Genomic DNA, 18,153 nt, shown 5'->3' with positions numbered 1-18,153 from the left:
TGTTCTTATATATTTGTTGTGCTGAAAGTTAATAATTTAACTGACTTAAAAACATTATATTGTAATTATTAAATATCTTACTTACTCTTTTGTCATAGCCTCCCACCTTGTCACCCATTCCCCACATTCCTCGAAGTCCTTACAAGTTTTCTAATTCACCCTTACGTGTCCCTGCTGGAAATAACATCTACATCTCACCCTTGAAGAGTCCATACAAATTCTCTGAAGGGATGTTGTCACCCACAAAGATGACTCCAAGATCCAGGTTGGTAATAAACAATTCTCTGAGCAGGTGACAGTAACAAATAAGTATTTAATTCAAGCAAGTTAGGAAATTATACACTGTGATTTTGTTAGATATCAATGGCTATAGCTCTTTCTTTTGGTCCAAAGTTTGAGCCCTATTTTGCAACCTTTACTTAGAATGAGCCCTTTTAGTTGGCAATCAATCCACTGGAAGATGGATTTAGTATGAAATAGAAACATCTCTTCTTCGATGTACCTCATTTGATTTGTTATATATTATCACTATGTATATCATATTCATGTAAAATGTGAACTACTTCAGTGCAACCAGCATGTGCACTGATGGCTCAGAGGACTCATAATGGGTCAGCAGTCTAGTTTTATGCTACTAGTTTTTGATTCAGCCAGGGATGGTAGCAATTGAACATCACCCATTGCCACACTCTGGCTGTTTGGCCTATGCAAAATGAGTTTGTTGTCTTAGTCTAGTGCCCAGTGAACACCATCACAACAGGCCCCTCGTGGGAAGGCTCAGCACAGAGGCCAAGGATTGCATGGGCATGGACACTGAAAAAGTTACAAATATCATTGTTTGTTTTAGGTTAAACTCCTGCTATGATTGGTTAGCAAACATCTAAAGGTAATGATCAAAGGAAGGGCATGTCTGGGCTACCCACCTACTGAGAACGGGGTGTTCCTGTCAAAAAGCATGGAATGGACTAAGCCGGCCTCTAATTCTCTCCATTCCACAATTTCTCTTCCACGTGCAGTTCAAGGTGATTCTAATTTGGTGGTTCAGCACTTCCTCTACAATTCTGTCTAGAATTGTAAAAATTTAAGAAGAAATTAAGGTTGTGGTGAATATTTTGCCCTCATTGAATGCTTAGCATATTTTTAAGAGATAAAGGAGTGATTTCTTTAGTTTAGTATGCCAATGTCTTAAAAAGCATATGTTCTCTTCACTAGTCTTCATGCCAAATTATGCAAGTTTGTGAGTGTTTCTGTCTTTTCACTGATAAATAAGGCTTAATCTTTAAAGGTTGTCATCTTGTTTGTCTTGACAGAATCCTGGTGTCAATTGGTGAATCATTTGGGGTGAGTGAAAGTTTTTGAATGTCAAATCTTGTGTATATATTTAAAAAACATTGGAAGGAATGTGCAGTTTTCTGTTTTGTAGAACTGGTCAGTGTCACTGCTTTAGTTGAGTGTGTTGTGGAATTTGTAAACACAAAGATTGCTGGGGCACTTGCTAGCATCTCTGAAATAGCCTGAATTTATAAAAGATCTTCCATGTTATATTAAGGTAGTTAGGGAATGTTTTAAAGAGCCCTTAAAAGACAGCAGATATATAGAACTCTGAAAAATTGATTTTTGGCTAGTAGTCTGGAAAATGTACATAGTTAATGGGGAATGTTTTTTATGGTCTTGTAATCCCAGACTTCTGAGAAGTTTCAGAAAATAAACCAAATGGTGGGTAGCAGTGACCGTCAGCTGAAACGTAGTGCTGAAGTAAGCACTGCTCCTAAACCACTGAAGAGACTTCGCTTTGATATAGAAGGACAGGATGAGGCAGATGGAAGGTAGGATATAGTTCTTAACTTGTCATGAAGCTATATGTACTTTTATTTCTGGAGGCCTATAACATAAGGTTTAGCAAAATAATAACATAGCAAACAAGCTACCATCATACAGAGGTACTATGTCTTAGCTAATGTACGTATGCAGCGTTGTAGCTGTGTTGTCAAAATTCAGTATTTTCCATTGTTTTGTTTCCCAGACCTGAAGAAGAGCTCTGCATAAGTTCGAGAGCTTGTCTCTCTCGCTAACAGAAGTTGGTCGAATACAAAATATTACCTCTCTCACCTAATATATGGAATAATATAAAATATTTAGTGATAGATTTTAGCCTTGTGCTTCTTGAATCTGAACCTCTCTAGTGTCAGGAGCAAGAGTGTCTCCTGCTGGACCAGAATTGGATATTAAACTACTGTCTCAAGTGGCTTTGGTCAAACTTAGCAAAATTGAGTATCAGAAAGCTAACAACTCTTGAATCAGCTTTGGTATGCAGGAAAAAATACTAGGGCTAAGTTTGCATTTTTTATAAGAAACCAGATAGAGGTGGTGACGGAGCTGACGTGAACTAACCACAGTTAGTAACTTGCTTTATTTAAACAAAAATAAAAAGAACATGCTACTTGCTTCAATTAAATGTTTTCTGTCCGCAGCAAACACCTACCTGGAGAGTCCAAATTCCAGCAAAAGCTTGCAGAAATGAGTAAGTATCGTCTACTATAGTAAATAAGTAGAAATGACAGTCTTGGATAAAAAAGGTTGTTTCCCTGCCTGCCAACTTCTCCAAATAAAAATCTTACTAAACATGTACATAATTTCATTAACAGCAGGAATTACTGGGTACATTTATTATGTTACTCAGTCGTAGAGTTTCCATCTAGTTTAAAATGGAAATACTGGGCCACCATTTCAAGTGTGCTAACTGACCTAGATAGACATTTCCTGGAGATAGTGTATGAACATGACAAATTTTTCTTAAACATGGAAATTCTTAGACTGAAGCTTTCTAAATAAATACTGGCCTTAATACGGTTCTAAGTAATATGCAAAAGATTTGTTGTAGTAAATTTATCATTTGCTTTTGGATAGAAAGGGGATCTTAAGGGATGTATAGTATGTGCTTAGTCTGTAGTTGGGATCTACCATATGGAGCTGTATGGCACATTTTTGAAGAGGATAGGGAGGAATCATACCATATACTCCCCTGGACATACAATAGAACTCTCATGGTGGATATCTGGGGGATTTGGTGAGGCTTGAGAGCAAGACATACATTGTGTTACAGCCAGATTAGTGCTAACTTTCTTTTCAGACCTTCAGCTGTTGTTTGTGACAACTTGCGTGGGTTTGACCTATAAGAGTATTGAACTGAAAGCTTTAATACTGAATGTGAAAACGAATGTTTAGCCTCTCTTAAATTATTCAACTGTATGTGTGGTTTACCGGTTGTAAAAATTGCACTTAACCTCAAAAGAGTTGCATTTAAATTGATTTGGTAACTGATCTAATCTTGCTAAGTTAGTTACAGAAATAAAATGTTCAGTACAGTGAATGTTAAACAGTGGTGTTCATAGTGCTTAAGCAGTTTTTGTATTCTGGTAAATAAGTGTTGCTGTGCTGGTTTCTTTTGGAGCTGTTGGTGTTGCAGATAAATGCTATAATACACAAAAATAAAAATAAAATACATATACAAAACCCAAAATACAATCCACCAGAGGTGCTCTGATGAAAAAGTGTTTCCAGCTGCCTGTTGGTCCAGTAGCAACTGCAGTTGCCTCTAAGACAACATTAACACTCTAGGCTGGAAAAGGTTTTAGTATAGAGGCAGATTTCGGAGAAATTCTTGAGTACCACTGCTCCCTACTACCGCCTCCCTTCCAGGCCCCCCACAACACACACAAAAAACCCCTAAGACCTTCCATGACATCATTTTTGTGTAAGGAAAGCTGCCAGTCTTACCCCCCCCCCCCCCCACAACCCTAAAAATTGCTACAGTTTACGTGTGGTCTGGCTCCCCTTTCATTGGTCAGTGGAGGCAGGGAGACTCTTTCATTTGAGAGCCCACCCCCATCTATGTTCCTTCAAGTATCTGGATCTATTGTAGAGATTGGAGCTCAAAACATCTCTCCATCTGCTAAATTCTGTCTTGGAATTTCACCAGCAATAGCTCTACTTTGATATGTCTTTTGTCCTCCCTTGCTTCCCAGTACAGACTTGCATGTCTTCTAGCTGGAGTATTGGAGCAAGTGTTTGCAGAAAGTATGGAGACAATCTGCAGTTTGGGGCCCTCTTCTTCCATAGGACCATGATGCCTCTTCTGCTTGTAGATTTCTCAGTTGGACTGGGAACTGGATGAGCTAAATGAAGAGCAGAAATTTAGGAGACCACAAGCAGCAGGAGACCCACCAAAACACACAAATCCACTGCCCCAGCAGTGCTATCACACCAGAGGGACACGGAGCCACTGTAGTGGTACTCCGCTAATCACAGAAATACCTTCAAGGGAAAAGTTGTGGGGAGGAGGCTCTCTTGCCTAAGAGAAACTCAGTCCTCCCTTCACTAGCTCAATTTTGCCCATATTCAGTTTCTCATTGATCCCCTTCTCTCAGACATGCCCACTGAGGTTCTCTGCTGGATATCTGAAGATGAGTTGGAATCATCCCTTAATACCCTTCTGAAAATAATTAAAAAAAAAAAAAAAGCAAGCAAGCTGGGGTCATTCCAAGGAGAACGGGACCCAAAAGATTACACTGAATTATACAAATTTTGTGACTGAAGCTTCTTTCAACCAAGGAAATGCAAGATGGCCAAAATACCCAAGTGGGGACTCTGGAAATTCCATCGTTCAAAGAGACCTACTGGCACTGAATTTGGAAACAACCCCATTAAAAGACCAAGCCAGAACCATCTGTTTCTGATATATAAATGTTTCTTATCCACTAACAAAAGAAATTCTAAATTCAAAATCAACATAGCCATAAGAGATTTAATCAACTTAGCATTGGGCCAACTTTCCACGGGCAGATGTCAAAACAGGCAGATGATGAAACTTTACAACTAATAGCCAAGCTACCAACAGATAGTACAAATACCTAAAAAATCAGGCTACAGTGGTAACTGAGACAAAGATCAGTCATCCCAACAGAGGGGGATTTGCCCTCCCAGAATTGGATGGAAAGTAAAAGGCTGCTAGATGCTGAAATTATAAACTTAGATATAAAGCAGCCTGAGAACCCATCTCAACAATTCACTTCAACAAAGCCACCCTTAACAAAATACTTAAGAAACTCCAATCTACAACGGATGTTTGAGCACAAGCACTGTTGAACAAGATCTTGATATAATTTTTCTTCATGCTACCATGGATATCCTCATATTCTCAATAAAGGTCCACGGTAGTTATCAGTGTAGCAGAAAGATAGTGCGAATGCAAAACTAAGCACCTACCCAAGCGCTTGGTAGCCTCAGCTCACTTCCAAAAGGGAGATCTTCAGAGGATTTTTCAGTAATGCAGTTGCCAAGCACATAACTGTATGCTACTCATTCACCATTTCAAGCAACTAGACATACACACACTTAACGAAGTTGCCCCTCCTTTTAGGCTTTTATTTACAACAGGCTTAAAGGAACATCCAAAGGTCCATTTGGAAACAGAACCTTCAGAAGATGAGGACCTGAGACACCCACCTTGAAGTTCACAAATTGAACTGCATAAAATATGCACTTGAACAAGAGGTATACCCCGATTTGGTGGGCATATATATATATTTTCATATAGAAAAGTTCTCAGATCAATAAGTCTTTAAAAATTATAAAATGTTAGTTGGAGGAATCCCTACATTTGCTACAACTAAGGACAACAAAGAACCCTGAGAAATTGACAATGCAGGCAGCGTCAGACTGTCTCCTCTTGATAAGGCCAGCTAAACCAATATTCTTTAAAGAGAGATTCTCTGGAACATACTCCATCTTTATCCTGGGCCTAAAGAGATCTAGAAAAAATCAGAAATATTTTGAAGCTCAAGGCACTCAACAAATGCACAAAATATGGAAAGCTAAAGAGGGAGACTGATTCATCCCCTGTCTATGAAGAGACTCTCTCTCATCATTAGAGCATAAGAAGAAGCATATTTCCACTATAAGGCAGTCAGTGAAGCATCTTCAGTTTGACTCAGGATCTGTGGAGCCCAGAGATCCCAGCAAATGGTGTCTGCACCCTGAGCTTTCAAACTAATAACAACCTAGATAACCTTTCACCTTTGCAGAAAACCAGCATACCACTGTAGTGCCAGATTTTTCACCCTTTACTCAATCAAATGGTATCTACTTACACAAATAGTCCCTTTTGGTTTAGTAAACAGTATTCCGTGTCAGCAAAAGTTGCAAAACCTCTCCACAGAGGACCTCCAGAAAGTGGCAACAGTGGATATCTGTCCTTGGATTGGTCATCCCAATTCTCTATTATAGCTTCTGTCCAATTCCACTACTGTCCAGAGTGGTACAGAAGATCAAACAGAACAGTATGATGTTTATTGCTCTCCACTGAACCATGAGTCAGAAGTTGTCTGAGCTGACGTATCTGACATCCCAGGCCATACTGCACTTGTTATCAAGGAGGAATAACCTATTCTCTCAACGTTCTCTCAGAAGTAGAACCCAAAGTCCATGATCCTTCTGAATAGGAAGAGCTAAAGAAAACAGGCTGCAAAGGAAAAGAGAACACTCCTATTGGCCAGGAAGGAATCATCCTTGAAGGCTTACATTTTTATTTGGAACCTTTTTCAGTTCTTGGTACAGAGAGAGGTTGCAGATATAAAGCAATTGACGTTCCATTAGCTCTTTCATCGCATAGTACTTAAAGTGCAGATTTCATTAGCATTCAGTCCTTTGTTCCCAGAGGGCCTGTTTGGCAGATCATATTCACATACCTGTTGAAAGCATTAGACCTAAAATGAGATGTCTGACAGGATTTGAGTGGGATTTTCAACAGTGCTTAGAGTTGGCCTAACTCTGCTCCCATTGAAGTGAATGATACAATTCCTCAAGTTGAATAGGAGCAGTTAGGCCAATGTGGTACACTTTTGAAGATCCCACCCTTATTTTAGTGCTGCATGCACTCAACGGTATTACATTCTTAACCACCAGTGACCTGTTATCTTGGCAGGATTGGGGCTGTATAACGTTCTTCAGCAAGCCACTATACTGCATATTCCACAGGGACAAAATAATAGAGGAAGAATTCATCCCAGAAAGTAGTTGTTTTTTTAATACTGACTTCAAGTATGAAAAGAAAAAATCTACCCACACTGGATCTCAGGAGAAGATTCACAATACCCTTGAAAAGGACAGAACAGTTGTTAAAATGCTTGCATCTCATCCTGTTTCAATCCCAGACCCAGCAGCATGAAAGCCTATAAAGACACCATTTCCAAATGGCTTAAACTACATTAAGAATGCATACAGAGGACTCACACCTCAGAAGATAAAGCAGGATACTCAAGATCAGAAGGCTTCCTGGGCAGAGAAGTTATGTGGCTACATGCTGCATTCGATGGCGGGTCTCAGATGCAGCTTTTGGTAGAGTGGTGCTCTTTAGGCTCCACTTTAATGAGCTCTATATTTTCACAGTCTTCTATCCCTGCTTCTTTCATATAGCCCTGCGGTGAAATCTGTGTTAAAGTCCACCTTTTAAAGCAGTCACACCGAGGTGTATTCCTAAACATTTTCTAATGGAAAGTCACCCGTACGAAATTACTACAAATTATCCCCAGATGCAGCAGCACCGAAGAGACCAGGTGAACTGCTTTGGATTTCAGTACCTGGAAGGCATATGCTCCATTAACTGTATATGCACAGAAGACTGCATTTTGCATAGTTTTGTACATTGCCTTGTTCTAATACTGAAACACCACAGATCAGCTATAATAAACATTTTATGTTTCCTTGGATGTGGTTACAGGCAGTCAGATCAATGTTTCTTTCTGCTTTTACAGGGTTCCCTTCAGCTTTTCAAGTAAAATTCTTACCCACCAAATTAAAAACAAAACTGCCCTCCCTCTTGAGACCACACCTTGTCAGTGCTCTAAGCCAGTCATTCTCAACCAAGGATACGTGTACCTCTGGGGTTATGCAGAGGTTTTCCAGAGGGTACATCAACTCATCTACATCAGGAGTTCTCAAACTTCATTATACCCGTGACCCCCTTCTGACAACAAAAATTACTACATGACCCCAGGCGGGGGGACTGAAACTTGAGCCTGCTTGAGCCCCACCACCTCAAGCTGGGGGACCAAAGCCCAAGCCCCATTGCCCCAGGTAGCAGAACTGTTACCTGAGCCCCGCCACCCAGGCTTCAGCTTCAGCCCTTGTGGCGAGGCTCAGGCTTTGGCCTTGGGCCCCAGCAAGTCTATTGCCAGCCCTGGAAACCCCATTGAAATGGGATTGTGACCCACTTTGGGGTCCCAACCCACAGTTTGAGAACTGCTGATCTAGATCAGTGTTTCTGAGCCTGGGGGTCGCAACCGCCAGGGTGAGGTCACAGGATGGGTCGCAAGTGCAGGGCTAGCATTACCAGATGGCAAGAAGGGCAATTGCCTGGGGCCCCATGAAGCTAAGTTACATGCTTCAGCCCCAGGCAGTGGGACTTGGGCTTCAGACTCCAGAAAGGGGTACAGTAGCCAGGAAAGGTTGAGAACCACTGCTCTCAGCAGCCATAATATTGGTTTAACTGTATAGTTTTTCACTGCTTGTCACATCTTGTGTATAAATCAGTGGATATGCCCAACCTTATCCCCACCAAAAACAGTTGGTTAACCTATCAGATTTTCTACTCTAAGACAGGCATGTCTGCTGAACCAAACACTCTACATATATCTTTGTTAAATTGGGGTAGGGAACTAAAATTTGGTTCAGTCCTGTTCGTAGTTTACTAGTTGCAAAGTTGAAGAGTTGATGTTCTAGTCTTTTATCTAGTTACTTTTTAATAGCGTGCGATTATTTAGCCACGGAAGTTTTAGAAAAGTTCCTTTTAGAGGAAGTTGGTGAGTCAGACTTCAGATGCAGAGTTCTCTTCTGACTGAGGTATTAGCTACTCTGAGCAATAAAAGGACTTGACCCACATATAGGGCTCAGGAAAGAGAGAGAGAGAGAGTTTGAATAATGGGAGCCAGTATAAGTACATGGAGTTGTACAATGTAAGTACACAGTTCTTTAAGGCTGTAAAATAAACTGGCAAGTCAGAATTACCAAAGTAATTCAGAATTAAATATTTGAGTACTTGTAGTTCAAATTAGGGCTTAATTTGTTTAGAAAAGGTGTCAGGCTAAAAGTTAAATTCTTTGTATCATGAATAAATACACCCTTTAAAATTGTTTTGCACAAGTTGATTTACTATAAAAGGTGGTAAAATTACTGTCACTTTTCTCTAGCATCTACTCGAACAAGAATGCAAAAGCAAAAACTAAATGATGGAACAGATACATCAGCCACTGAAGAAAAGTGAACATCTTCTCAGGACCATGCGGTGTACCGCATGCTTCTCTGCATTTGTCTTTCTTTTACAGCCACCATGTTAGTTACTTTATTATCAATTGTTAGTTTAAAATGTTTGGCTTTTTTTTTTACTTCAGTGTTTTTCATTATATTATGCCTTATGATGTAGCATGTACACAATGTAAACCACTGAGTTTATTAATTTATATATTTTTGAGGATTTGGAGGAGTTTTTCAGCTTCCTATCGCAATATTGTTCATTTAATGCCAATTCATTCTACTTATTTTGAACTCTATCAAAAATGAAGTTAGATAGAATGATTTGAAATGCACTAATTCTTTTGTTCATTAGATTTCATTTTAATGTTGGAATTTTATGCACTATTTGCATATTTTGTAAATCAGGGGCCAGATACTGCAATGACTTCTGACTCTGTAGAATTACCATTACCCATTAACTTTACTATGCATGCAGTCATAACTGTTGCAGAATTAGGTCCTACCATTGTAAGTACAACATGCAAACACAGTGTAAAGTAAACTCACATAGCCATACTACTGAAACAAATAACAGATACCTCAGATTTTTAACATCTTCTAGTACTTTTTCCCCTCACAGTTTGAGTGGACAGTTACACTGCTGGTCATCTGTTAAGTCAGTTTGAACCTCACTGAGTATGAATTACTCAGACAGTAAGTGTTTTCCAGGGACAGATTTTTTTTCCCCAGGTACAAAATACTCAAAGTGAACTTTCTGATATTTCAGGATCCTGAAAAATAAGAAGAATGTACATGAAATGAAATCATACTGTTACCAATCTGGAGTTTCTTGCTATGACCTCTACAAATACTGATTTGCCTGAAGTCAGTGATTTAGCTTACTCAATTTTGCCAAGAAATGGGAACAGAACCCTAGCCTCAAGTTGGCCTCCTAAGGATGAATAGCCTGACTTCTAAAGTGCACCCAAATTCATATTTAGGTCAAGTTTAACATGTGAAGCATCCAGATTTGAAAAATGTGGTCAAAGTCCTCCCTCTCTTCATAAAAGGGCACAACTTTTAAGGCTATTTGAATTATTGCTAAACAAATACATTTTTAAATTAGCTACTCAGTTGTGGGTATTTTGCTAGTATAAAGGTATAAAAAAGTATTTCATTTCTAGCAGTCTAAAAAGCAGCTCTAGCAGAGCTTTTTGATTGCTGCTGCCTTTAGGATTACCCATTCATTTTAATGAAGATTTAGTTTTGTTCAGCTACCTAAATTAAAGCAGATACAGTCGAAAAAAAGCACCTGGGTTTTATTACACAGAAACATGTTTTAAAAAAAATCTTAGTTAAAAATAGAAAATACTTTCGGTAGTGTCATCTGGTTTTTTTAAAGATCAGTTTTTGTCAGTCAAAATCTAATCATAGAGCAATTTTTAAAAACTGTACAACAGTATATTGATTTGGAAATATTGATGAACCTTGAAATAAAACAGTTACCTTAAGTTTTAAGTCTGAATATGGTTTCAACTTCCTGAAGTATGTACAGAAGTGTTAGTATCTTACGTTTCTTTGCTTATTTTTTGCAGAGTTTACAGGTGAAACATACTACAAATAATGGGATACGCTGACTTTAAGCTCCATAGTTGCAGTTAGAATAGTGCCCAGATCTTAACTTTGCTGGCTAGAGAACTGCAAGGAGTAGTATACTGCAGAGTTCAGTACTCAGACAGGCTATCCTTTCTCTACTGTGACAATGTACTTTTTTTGTTCAGGCAGACTGAAGACTACATTTAAACGTGTATGGTTGCATATTGTACAACTAATGGATTTCATTCCTTTCAAGATAAATAAAATAGCTTTAATAAGATTTATTGGTGATCTTTGTAACTTCCTTTTTTATTAGGTATAAAGTTAATGAGAAAGTATCATGTGGAAATAACACCTTTCTGTTTCATGCTTAGGCTGCAATCCTACAACTGGTGTGAGCAGAGTCCCATCGATTTCAATGAAGCTCTGTACATGTACAGGGATCTAGATCTAAATACACATTTGAGCCCTAAGCCATCTAGAAAACTTCCATTAGTTCCCTCAGTTTGAGTTCATTTCAGATTTTTCTAACTATATTTTCTACCAGCATTATCATTATTTGTATTACAGTAGCACACAAGATCAGGACCCCCTTGTGTTAGACACTGTACAAACATATACATATATATAGGAACTTACAGTCTAAATAGACAAGACAAAGGTCAGGAGGGGACCATGAGGCACAATGCTATAACAGAATTGGTCCAAGTCAGGTGTAGAGATGGGAAGAGAACTCAAGTCTCCAGCTACCCAATCTAGGCCTACCCACTAGACTGTGCTACCTCAGATGGAACAATGCAGACTCCACCTGAAAATCAAGTTACTCTTTCTGCTTCTTCCGTCATCACCAACTAAAGAATCTGGAATTACAATTTAATTGGAAGTTCTACTGATGACATGGGAAGTAGAATGGCATAGTACTCTGTCTACTTAACCACTCTTGACCCTCTTAACTGATTTTCCACCTTCAAATGAATAACGCACACAAACCACAAAGAAAGCAAGTCAGATGTATGTTACAGAAAATTATTTCACAAATTTCTTACTGTCACAGCACTCATTTTCTCTTCCGCTGACTATCTGTCAGCTGTTGCTCTGCTACGGCAAACTTAGGTCCCTGCCACTTGGAGCTTAAAACTTACCTATCTTCTCAGTAAGGTTTTATGCAACTGGATACAAAGTTTGTTGCTATGCTAGCTTTGCAGTGCTGACCAAAATGTTTGTAAAATCAGTACATATGACTGTAAATTGCACCTGGGTGCTCTAAGCAAAATTTGTCACTCTTCTGACTGCTTTAACCCAAACCTTCACCTAAAAAATAAATGTTTTCAGCAAAATATCTTATCTTCAGTTTACAGAAACTACCACATTAACTGTCAGAATACAATTTCCAAGAAGTACATTTGATATTTCTGGTTAAGTTACAGTAAATGCTCCAATTGCCCTAAGAGGATTTTGAAAGTTTATGACATTTTAAGATTAGTACTTTTATTACTGCTTCACACACAACTCGTCAAAATGATCTAGTGTGTTTGAAATTTTATTTCAGAAAGGGAAACCAACCTGCCTTAAGGATCCAAAGTTGGACAAACAATAGTATTAGAGACCTTTTCTCCCTGCAGTTTTATGTCTGGGTCCCTTCCTTATGTCCTCTTATTTCCTGATATGATGTGTTTTAAAGGTCAGAGTAACTTCTCTGATTAACTATTACTGAAACAGAATATAAAAAACTGAATTCAGTTATTTATGCTCTTCTTCAACAGTGCAACTTCAGCTCTTTCATGTAGATCTAAACATGAATAATTTTGTATTTCCAAAACAGTAGTACTCTAGACAAGTCTAAGTAAACAACATGTGCACCCACTTGAGTATGTGAGAGTTACTGCAGGCCAAGAAAGAAACAAACTATAAAACTGCATGAAACGGTGGGACATCTGTAGAAGGTTGTGTTGCTGTAGGAAACCAGCACATGATACAGTTTGAATATTTTAAAATGTAACAAGTTTAGTTTATACAGGTATCCTGAAACAAACAAACAAACCAACCAACCTTCTTTACCAAGCAGAAGTGGTATGTCAAAAACACAAATGGCATTTCATCTAGTTGCAATCACTGTTTTTCTTTACTGCATTAACTTCTTTGAAAGGCTTGAAATCTGTTTCCCTGTCAAACTCCCCCCATTTTTGTGCAGACACTGGTTTTATTGCTGCTCATGAGTCTAGCAGTCATTTTCTTAAAATCTTGTCTATACAAACACTTAGTCATTCCCCACCCTGCAAGCTGGGCTATAAATCTACCCCTCCCTAGTCTGCTGCTGGGCACTAAAGTTCTGTAGCACTCAGTGATCCTACCCTGCTTTGAAAGAGGAGTAGTTCAAAGGGCAATGTGGAACTTTTAGTGCATAAGAGTAGGGTCTGCACCGATTCCTAGTGTACAGGTAAGTGCATGGGTAGATTTTCACCCCAGCTTGCCACATGTAAATGAGCCCTTAGAAAAAGACTGGTTTCAGAGTAGCAGCTGTGTTAGTCTGTATCTGCAAAAAGAAAAGGACGACTTGTGGCACCTTAGAGACCAACAAATTTTTTAGTCTCTAAGGTGCCACAAGTCCTCCTTTTCTTTTTAGAAAGACTGTGGTCTAAACTATACTTCAGAACTGCAATTTTTATCCTGTAAGTTACCTATTTCTCTCCCCTCATCCCCACAACGTGCTAATAAGGAAGTCATAAACAGCTGTTCAAGAATGGTCAAAGCAATTCTATGTAGGCTTTAGATTATAATAAAAAGTAAATAGGTCAAAGGCTAAGATCCTAAATATAAATGTTTTATTAGTTGTCTATAAAGCCAGATGAGTTTTTACAGAAATCTGAAGTTGGCTGGATATTTTATTATGGTAGGGCTACATACATCCTTAGGGGGTCAAGCAAAATTTGTCATGCTAATGGATAAAGGTTTTATTTTACAAAGTAATCCCAAGGAAACAATTATCTTCAGTTTATATAAAAAGCATTTATACACTACAGCAATTTACACAGTGAATGTACTTTGTAATAAAGCTCCATCATTCCAAAGGTGGGTCCTAGAAAACACCATGAGGCTGAACCTACTAACATCAATCACTGTGATAGTATTTACTTTTATTCTTTTTAAGTTTCATTTAATTCAAGAAATATTTATTTACCTGTTTTCCCCAGTGGTTAGTTGGAGGAGTCTCTTGTTTAGCTGTCCAAGGATATTTTAGGCCATCAGTCCAGTTTTTGAATGAATACCTCACCTGTCTAGGATTACAGTCCCAAATGTCTACAAATATTTTTTCATTGCTGTCTGAACTGGAGTCTCCGGAAACACATTTAATACTGGCTAACAACGGATCCAATTCCAAGATCAATAGGAGTGGTGACAGCAGCATCCTCAAATCATCAAAAACAAAAAAAAAATATAAAACTGTTACCACCCAGGATGGATTTAGTGTCCTCACACTGCTGTTCGAGCACACACTTATACAGACACACATGCATTTTGGTTTCCAACACCAAGTCAGTGCACTTCTGAAGGCTTGACCTTTAAGTGCAAAGGAAAGTAACTTGTGTTGCTGTTTAATGAGTAATGTGAATGAAAGCTAAATAAATATATTTTTACTGTGTGTGCATATAGCAGTGTATAAATATACTATTAAATTGTCCAGGTCAAGAATTAAATGCATAAAATCCTCATTGAATGAACAAATGACGACATCTGCATTTTATCCTCAAAACAGACATCACTGCAGAGAAGTTCTCTCAAAGAGTTAGTTCCATATGGTCTCTACTACAAAAATAAAAAAGCTGCCTGAAAGAAAACAGCCCAAGCTTGGTGTGCAAACTGAAATGCTGCTTAGGGCAAAGAGACTAAAGGGTGATGGACACTGCTCAGAATTGGTTTTCCTGTGAGACTCCTCTACAAATGCAGCCTTGTTTCCTTAGTCACTGAATGCAGACTATTTAGTAGAGGAGTGCAGATGCCCAAATTTTCATTTCACAGGCAATTGTGATTTTGAAGTTTCTTGCACACTGAACTTTATGAAAACCTGTTTAGTCTCAGCTGAAAATGTTTCATTTACTGTGTCAGAATTTCTTATAAAACAATGGTCCCAAAAATCAAAAGTTGAAACATTTTGTTCCAAAAGTGCCAAAATAATATTCTGGCCTCATCAAAATGCGTTTTCAACCATTTCTAAATGAAACGGGTATGTTTGTTTTTACAAAAGGGCATTTTTCATTCCAGCTAAAAGTTCCATCAGAAAAACTTTTGACCAGCTCTACTAGTTAGTGACACAGCAGATTAAAGACTATTTCTAGTGGTGGGCTGAATCTGGTTTCTATACCATCATTTCTAAGCACCTCACAAGTTAATAGTTTTACCCTCACAAAACCCCTGTGAGGTAGGGATGTGCTATTATCCCCTTTTGACAGAGGAAGAACTGAGACATAGATTAAGGATACCTGTACCCAGCAGCTGGGAGATGTTATTGCCAGCTTGGGTAGATGTACATGCACTGGCTCTGCTTGAGCTAGTGCCTAAAAATAACTGTGGCCACAGCAGCTCAGGCTAGCTATCCAAGTACGTAGTCAGGGGCTTGGGTAGGATTATTCTCAGATGACTAGCCCAGGCCACTGCTCATTCCAGGAATACTAGAGATTTTTGAGCTGTTCTATTCTGTTTCCTAAGCACAGCACTAAAAACATCACTTTGCTGTCATTAGCTAAACATTGTGGCAGAATTAAAATAAAAGTATCTTAATTGGCAGCAGTGTAGAACAGAACAGACCCTGAGAGAGCAGAGAGAAAGATACCTACGGCAAGTAAGCATGCTAGGTATTGTGCAAATACAGAACAGAAATAGGATTAATGAGCATGTGTATGTACGTCTGGGTTAATAAAGGTGTGTGTTATAAAACAATGTAACATTCATATGTATAAAGTTGAAGATTTAAGATTGCTGTCAGGACTGCACACTGCTGATCACCGTATGCAGGGTGCAACACTTAATACTGTTCTAATTGTATGACATTGCAATTGGGATATTTTAAAATCTGTATTAAGGAACTGTGTTAAGGGATTTATTTCCAGCGCTTTATGCTTAGATTACATTGTAGCCAGGGATTAGCAGTCTGCTACTGTAATAAAAGATACTTTTCCAAAAAAAGTACCGCCTGTGTATCTATCAATGCTATTGATAGGCTGTATCCGAGTCCTCCCAAGGGTAACTGGTCTAAGATATTCTGAGGAATTTTTCTAAAAAGGAACTGCTAGTAAACCCAAGTCATTCCCTTTCACCCTGCAGAAACCAAGTAAAAGTTGGGAGGCTACCTGTTAGGGAACCTCTGCTAAATCTAGGAGGGGGCAATAGATAAAGCTATTCTGGTGGTACCGTGAGTCTGTTTTTGGGGTCACCCCAGGATGGTCACGCTGCAATTTGTAGGTGCTAACTGGAGCAGAGTAAGCAGATGTATGGAACCAGAACTAGCAATTACACCTCCCAGCTGCTGTGTAGACATGCCCAAGGGCACACAGGATGTCTATGACAGAGCAAGGCTAGGGCGGTGTCCTAACCATTGGCCCATCAGTTTGTGAAGCCAGTTCTTTTAACAGAAATTAGATTAAGTAATTTACATACAAATTAGTCTTTACCATAACAGAAACCAAAACTGATAAACATTTTATAATCTCAGCATTCTGTGTCACAGTGCAAAAGTCTTTCCACGTAAGAATTAGCATACTGAAACCTTCTCCACCTATTGCTTTAGGAAGTATTTGAATGGCACCTGGTTACCACTTGAAAAGACTTTCAGTTTAACTTTCCTTATTTAATCATTGAATTGATTTATAAGTTTCCCTATCCCTCCTCCCACACATATAATTCATGTCAAGCACCTGTCTTATCTGTAAATACTGGCAGAAAAGTCAACTGATAATTCCTTTTCATTGAGTTTCTTTTTCATGGCAGGTGAAGAGGTGTGTTTCTGAGCAGCGAAACAAACAGTGAAATAACTCATTACATGACAAAACCAATTAGAAGTTAGTGTTCCACTGGAAAGGTGGAGGTAAAGTCCCTGGAAAAAAGAACCAATTATTTTTCATCCGAGAAAATGACTTTAAGAGTCAAGAACTCAAAACTAGCCCTTTAAAATAAGTCCTTCATACTTAAATTCAGCATAGCCTTCTCTTGAGCCATGGCTGCTCCTAATTTACAAAGTATCCATTCTGTGGCTTTTTCTTTATATTAGGGGCTCTTAAGAGGAATTTGCATGATATATTCCTTTATCCTATATTTAGCAAAACAAGCTTCTAGCTCAACACTTCTCTAGAGGGGGTGATAAATTAACCAGAAAGGAACCTTCTTGTAGCACATTTACTTTGATTGACCTTAAAGGTGCATAATGAAGCTTTAGCAACCACCAGCTTCATGCTATCCAGTAAACTCAGATGAAAATGTTAAAAGAGCTGTTTTTGAAAATATTTCAAGGGAGAAAACAAGGAATATAAATGGAAAATAGTGAACAGTCCACTTGATTTTAAAGGAAAACTTAATTTTTCCATTAGGATTTTTTTTAAACCTAAGTTGTTGGCAGATTGTTTATATCTATTGTTTATTCTATACCATACCCATCTTCACAAAGCTTGTGCATTAGGCTACATGGAAGCTTATTAAATCCGCCCATCAACATTAACACTGACTTTAATGGATGTTGTCCTCTTTTCTTCCAGGCATTCTGAGTGCTGATAAGTTTTTCAAAGAGGAAATGTTCCCATGATGAAAGTATCTTTCTTTGAAGCAAGCATTCTTCAGTTTTTAAATGCTCCTACTCTGCTTGCTTTGCTAATGAAGTTCTTCAAGAGGTCATGGTCCATTTCTGCAAAGCCTGTAGTTTGTGTAACTACAGTCAAGTGGTTTATACAAAACCTGAAGCAAAATTCTTCTAAGTCCTAGAAACAAAATAAGGTTATGAGTTATTCAATAAGATATTACAAATTTAAGTGAGCATTCACATCTTGGCTGTCTGTTTCATCCCAACAATATCCACATGAAAGTTTACAAATGCTAAATAATACTAGAACACAACATTACAATAGCAAGGCCAGAAACTTGTCAAGGCCGCTACCGCTGTTTTGACTGGTTACAGCTGCCATCTGGCTATTGTTCTTCCTAAAACTCAACTCAAGGCCACACTTCCTTGACCCATATCTACTGAAAACAGCAAGATGATTGAAGCAAGAGTAGCACAGTAATAGT

At 38.5% G+C, this 18,153-nt stretch overlaps 3 protein-coding genes across 26 annotated transcripts in view; 1 reads left to right on the top strand and 2 right to left on the bottom strand.

The window, feature by feature from the left end:
* Nucleotides 1-11,164, top strand: part of RB1 (RB transcriptional corepressor 1) — a 172,314-nt gene extending 161,150 nt beyond the window's left edge. For 6 of the 7 annotated variants that reach the window (XM_073343945.1, XM_073343935.1, XM_073343928.1 and 3 more), the window contains 5 exons: nt 99-265; nt 1,311-1,341; nt 1,684-1,826; nt 2,472-2,521; nt 9,246-11,164. In XM_073343945.1, the coding sequence (XP_073200046.1) occupies nt 99-265; nt 1,311-1,341; nt 1,684-1,826; nt 2,472-2,521; nt 9,246-9,319 (465 nt within the window). In that variant the 3' untranslated portion in view covers nt 9,320-11,164. Of the gene's footprint in view, nt 1-98; nt 266-459; nt 1,023-1,310; nt 1,342-1,683; nt 1,827-2,471; nt 2,522-9,245 lie in introns of those variants that run through there. The other variant, XM_073343985.1, reaches the window with a different exon arrangement.
* LPAR6 (lysophosphatidic acid receptor 6) overlaps nt 1-17,610 on the bottom strand; it is an 80,399-nt gene extending 62,789 nt beyond the window's left edge. For both annotated transcript variants that reach the window (XM_073344158.1, XM_073344168.1), the window contains exon 1: nt 17,598-17,610. The gene's annotated coding sequence lies outside the window, so the exon portion shown is untranslated. The remainder of the gene's footprint in view (nt 1-17,597) is intronic.
* LOC140911290 (RCC1 and BTB domain-containing protein 2) overlaps nt 6,565-18,153 on the bottom strand; it is an 82,920-nt gene continuing 71,331 nt past the window's right edge. For 10 of the 17 annotated variants that reach the window (XM_073343999.1, XM_073344046.1, XM_073344029.1 and 7 more), the window contains 5 exons: nt 14,063-17,846; nt 12,448-12,594; nt 9,888-10,079; nt 7,293-7,475; nt 6,565-6,746 (listed from right to left, as the gene is read on the bottom strand). In XM_073343999.1, coding sequence (XP_073200100.1) covers nt 17,706-17,846 — 141 coding nt within the window. In that variant the 3' untranslated portion in view covers nt 6,565-6,746; nt 7,293-7,475; nt 9,888-10,079; nt 12,448-12,594; nt 14,063-17,705. Of the gene's footprint in view, nt 6,747-7,292; nt 7,488-9,887; nt 10,080-12,447; nt 12,595-13,689; nt 17,847-18,153 lie in introns of those variants that run through there. The other 7 variants (XM_073344098.1, XM_073344056.1, XM_073344117.1 and 4 more) reach the window with 7 other exon arrangements.

Source organism: Lepidochelys kempii, chromosome 1 (assembly GCF_965140265.1).
Source record: "Lepidochelys kempii isolate rLepKem1 chromosome 1, rLepKem1.hap2, whole genome shotgun sequence".
Lineage (NCBI taxonomy): Eukaryota > Metazoa > Chordata > Testudines > Cheloniidae > Lepidochelys > Lepidochelys kempii.
Note: the sequence above shows the minus strand (reverse complement) of the source record. Positions and strands in the feature narration are given on the sequence as shown.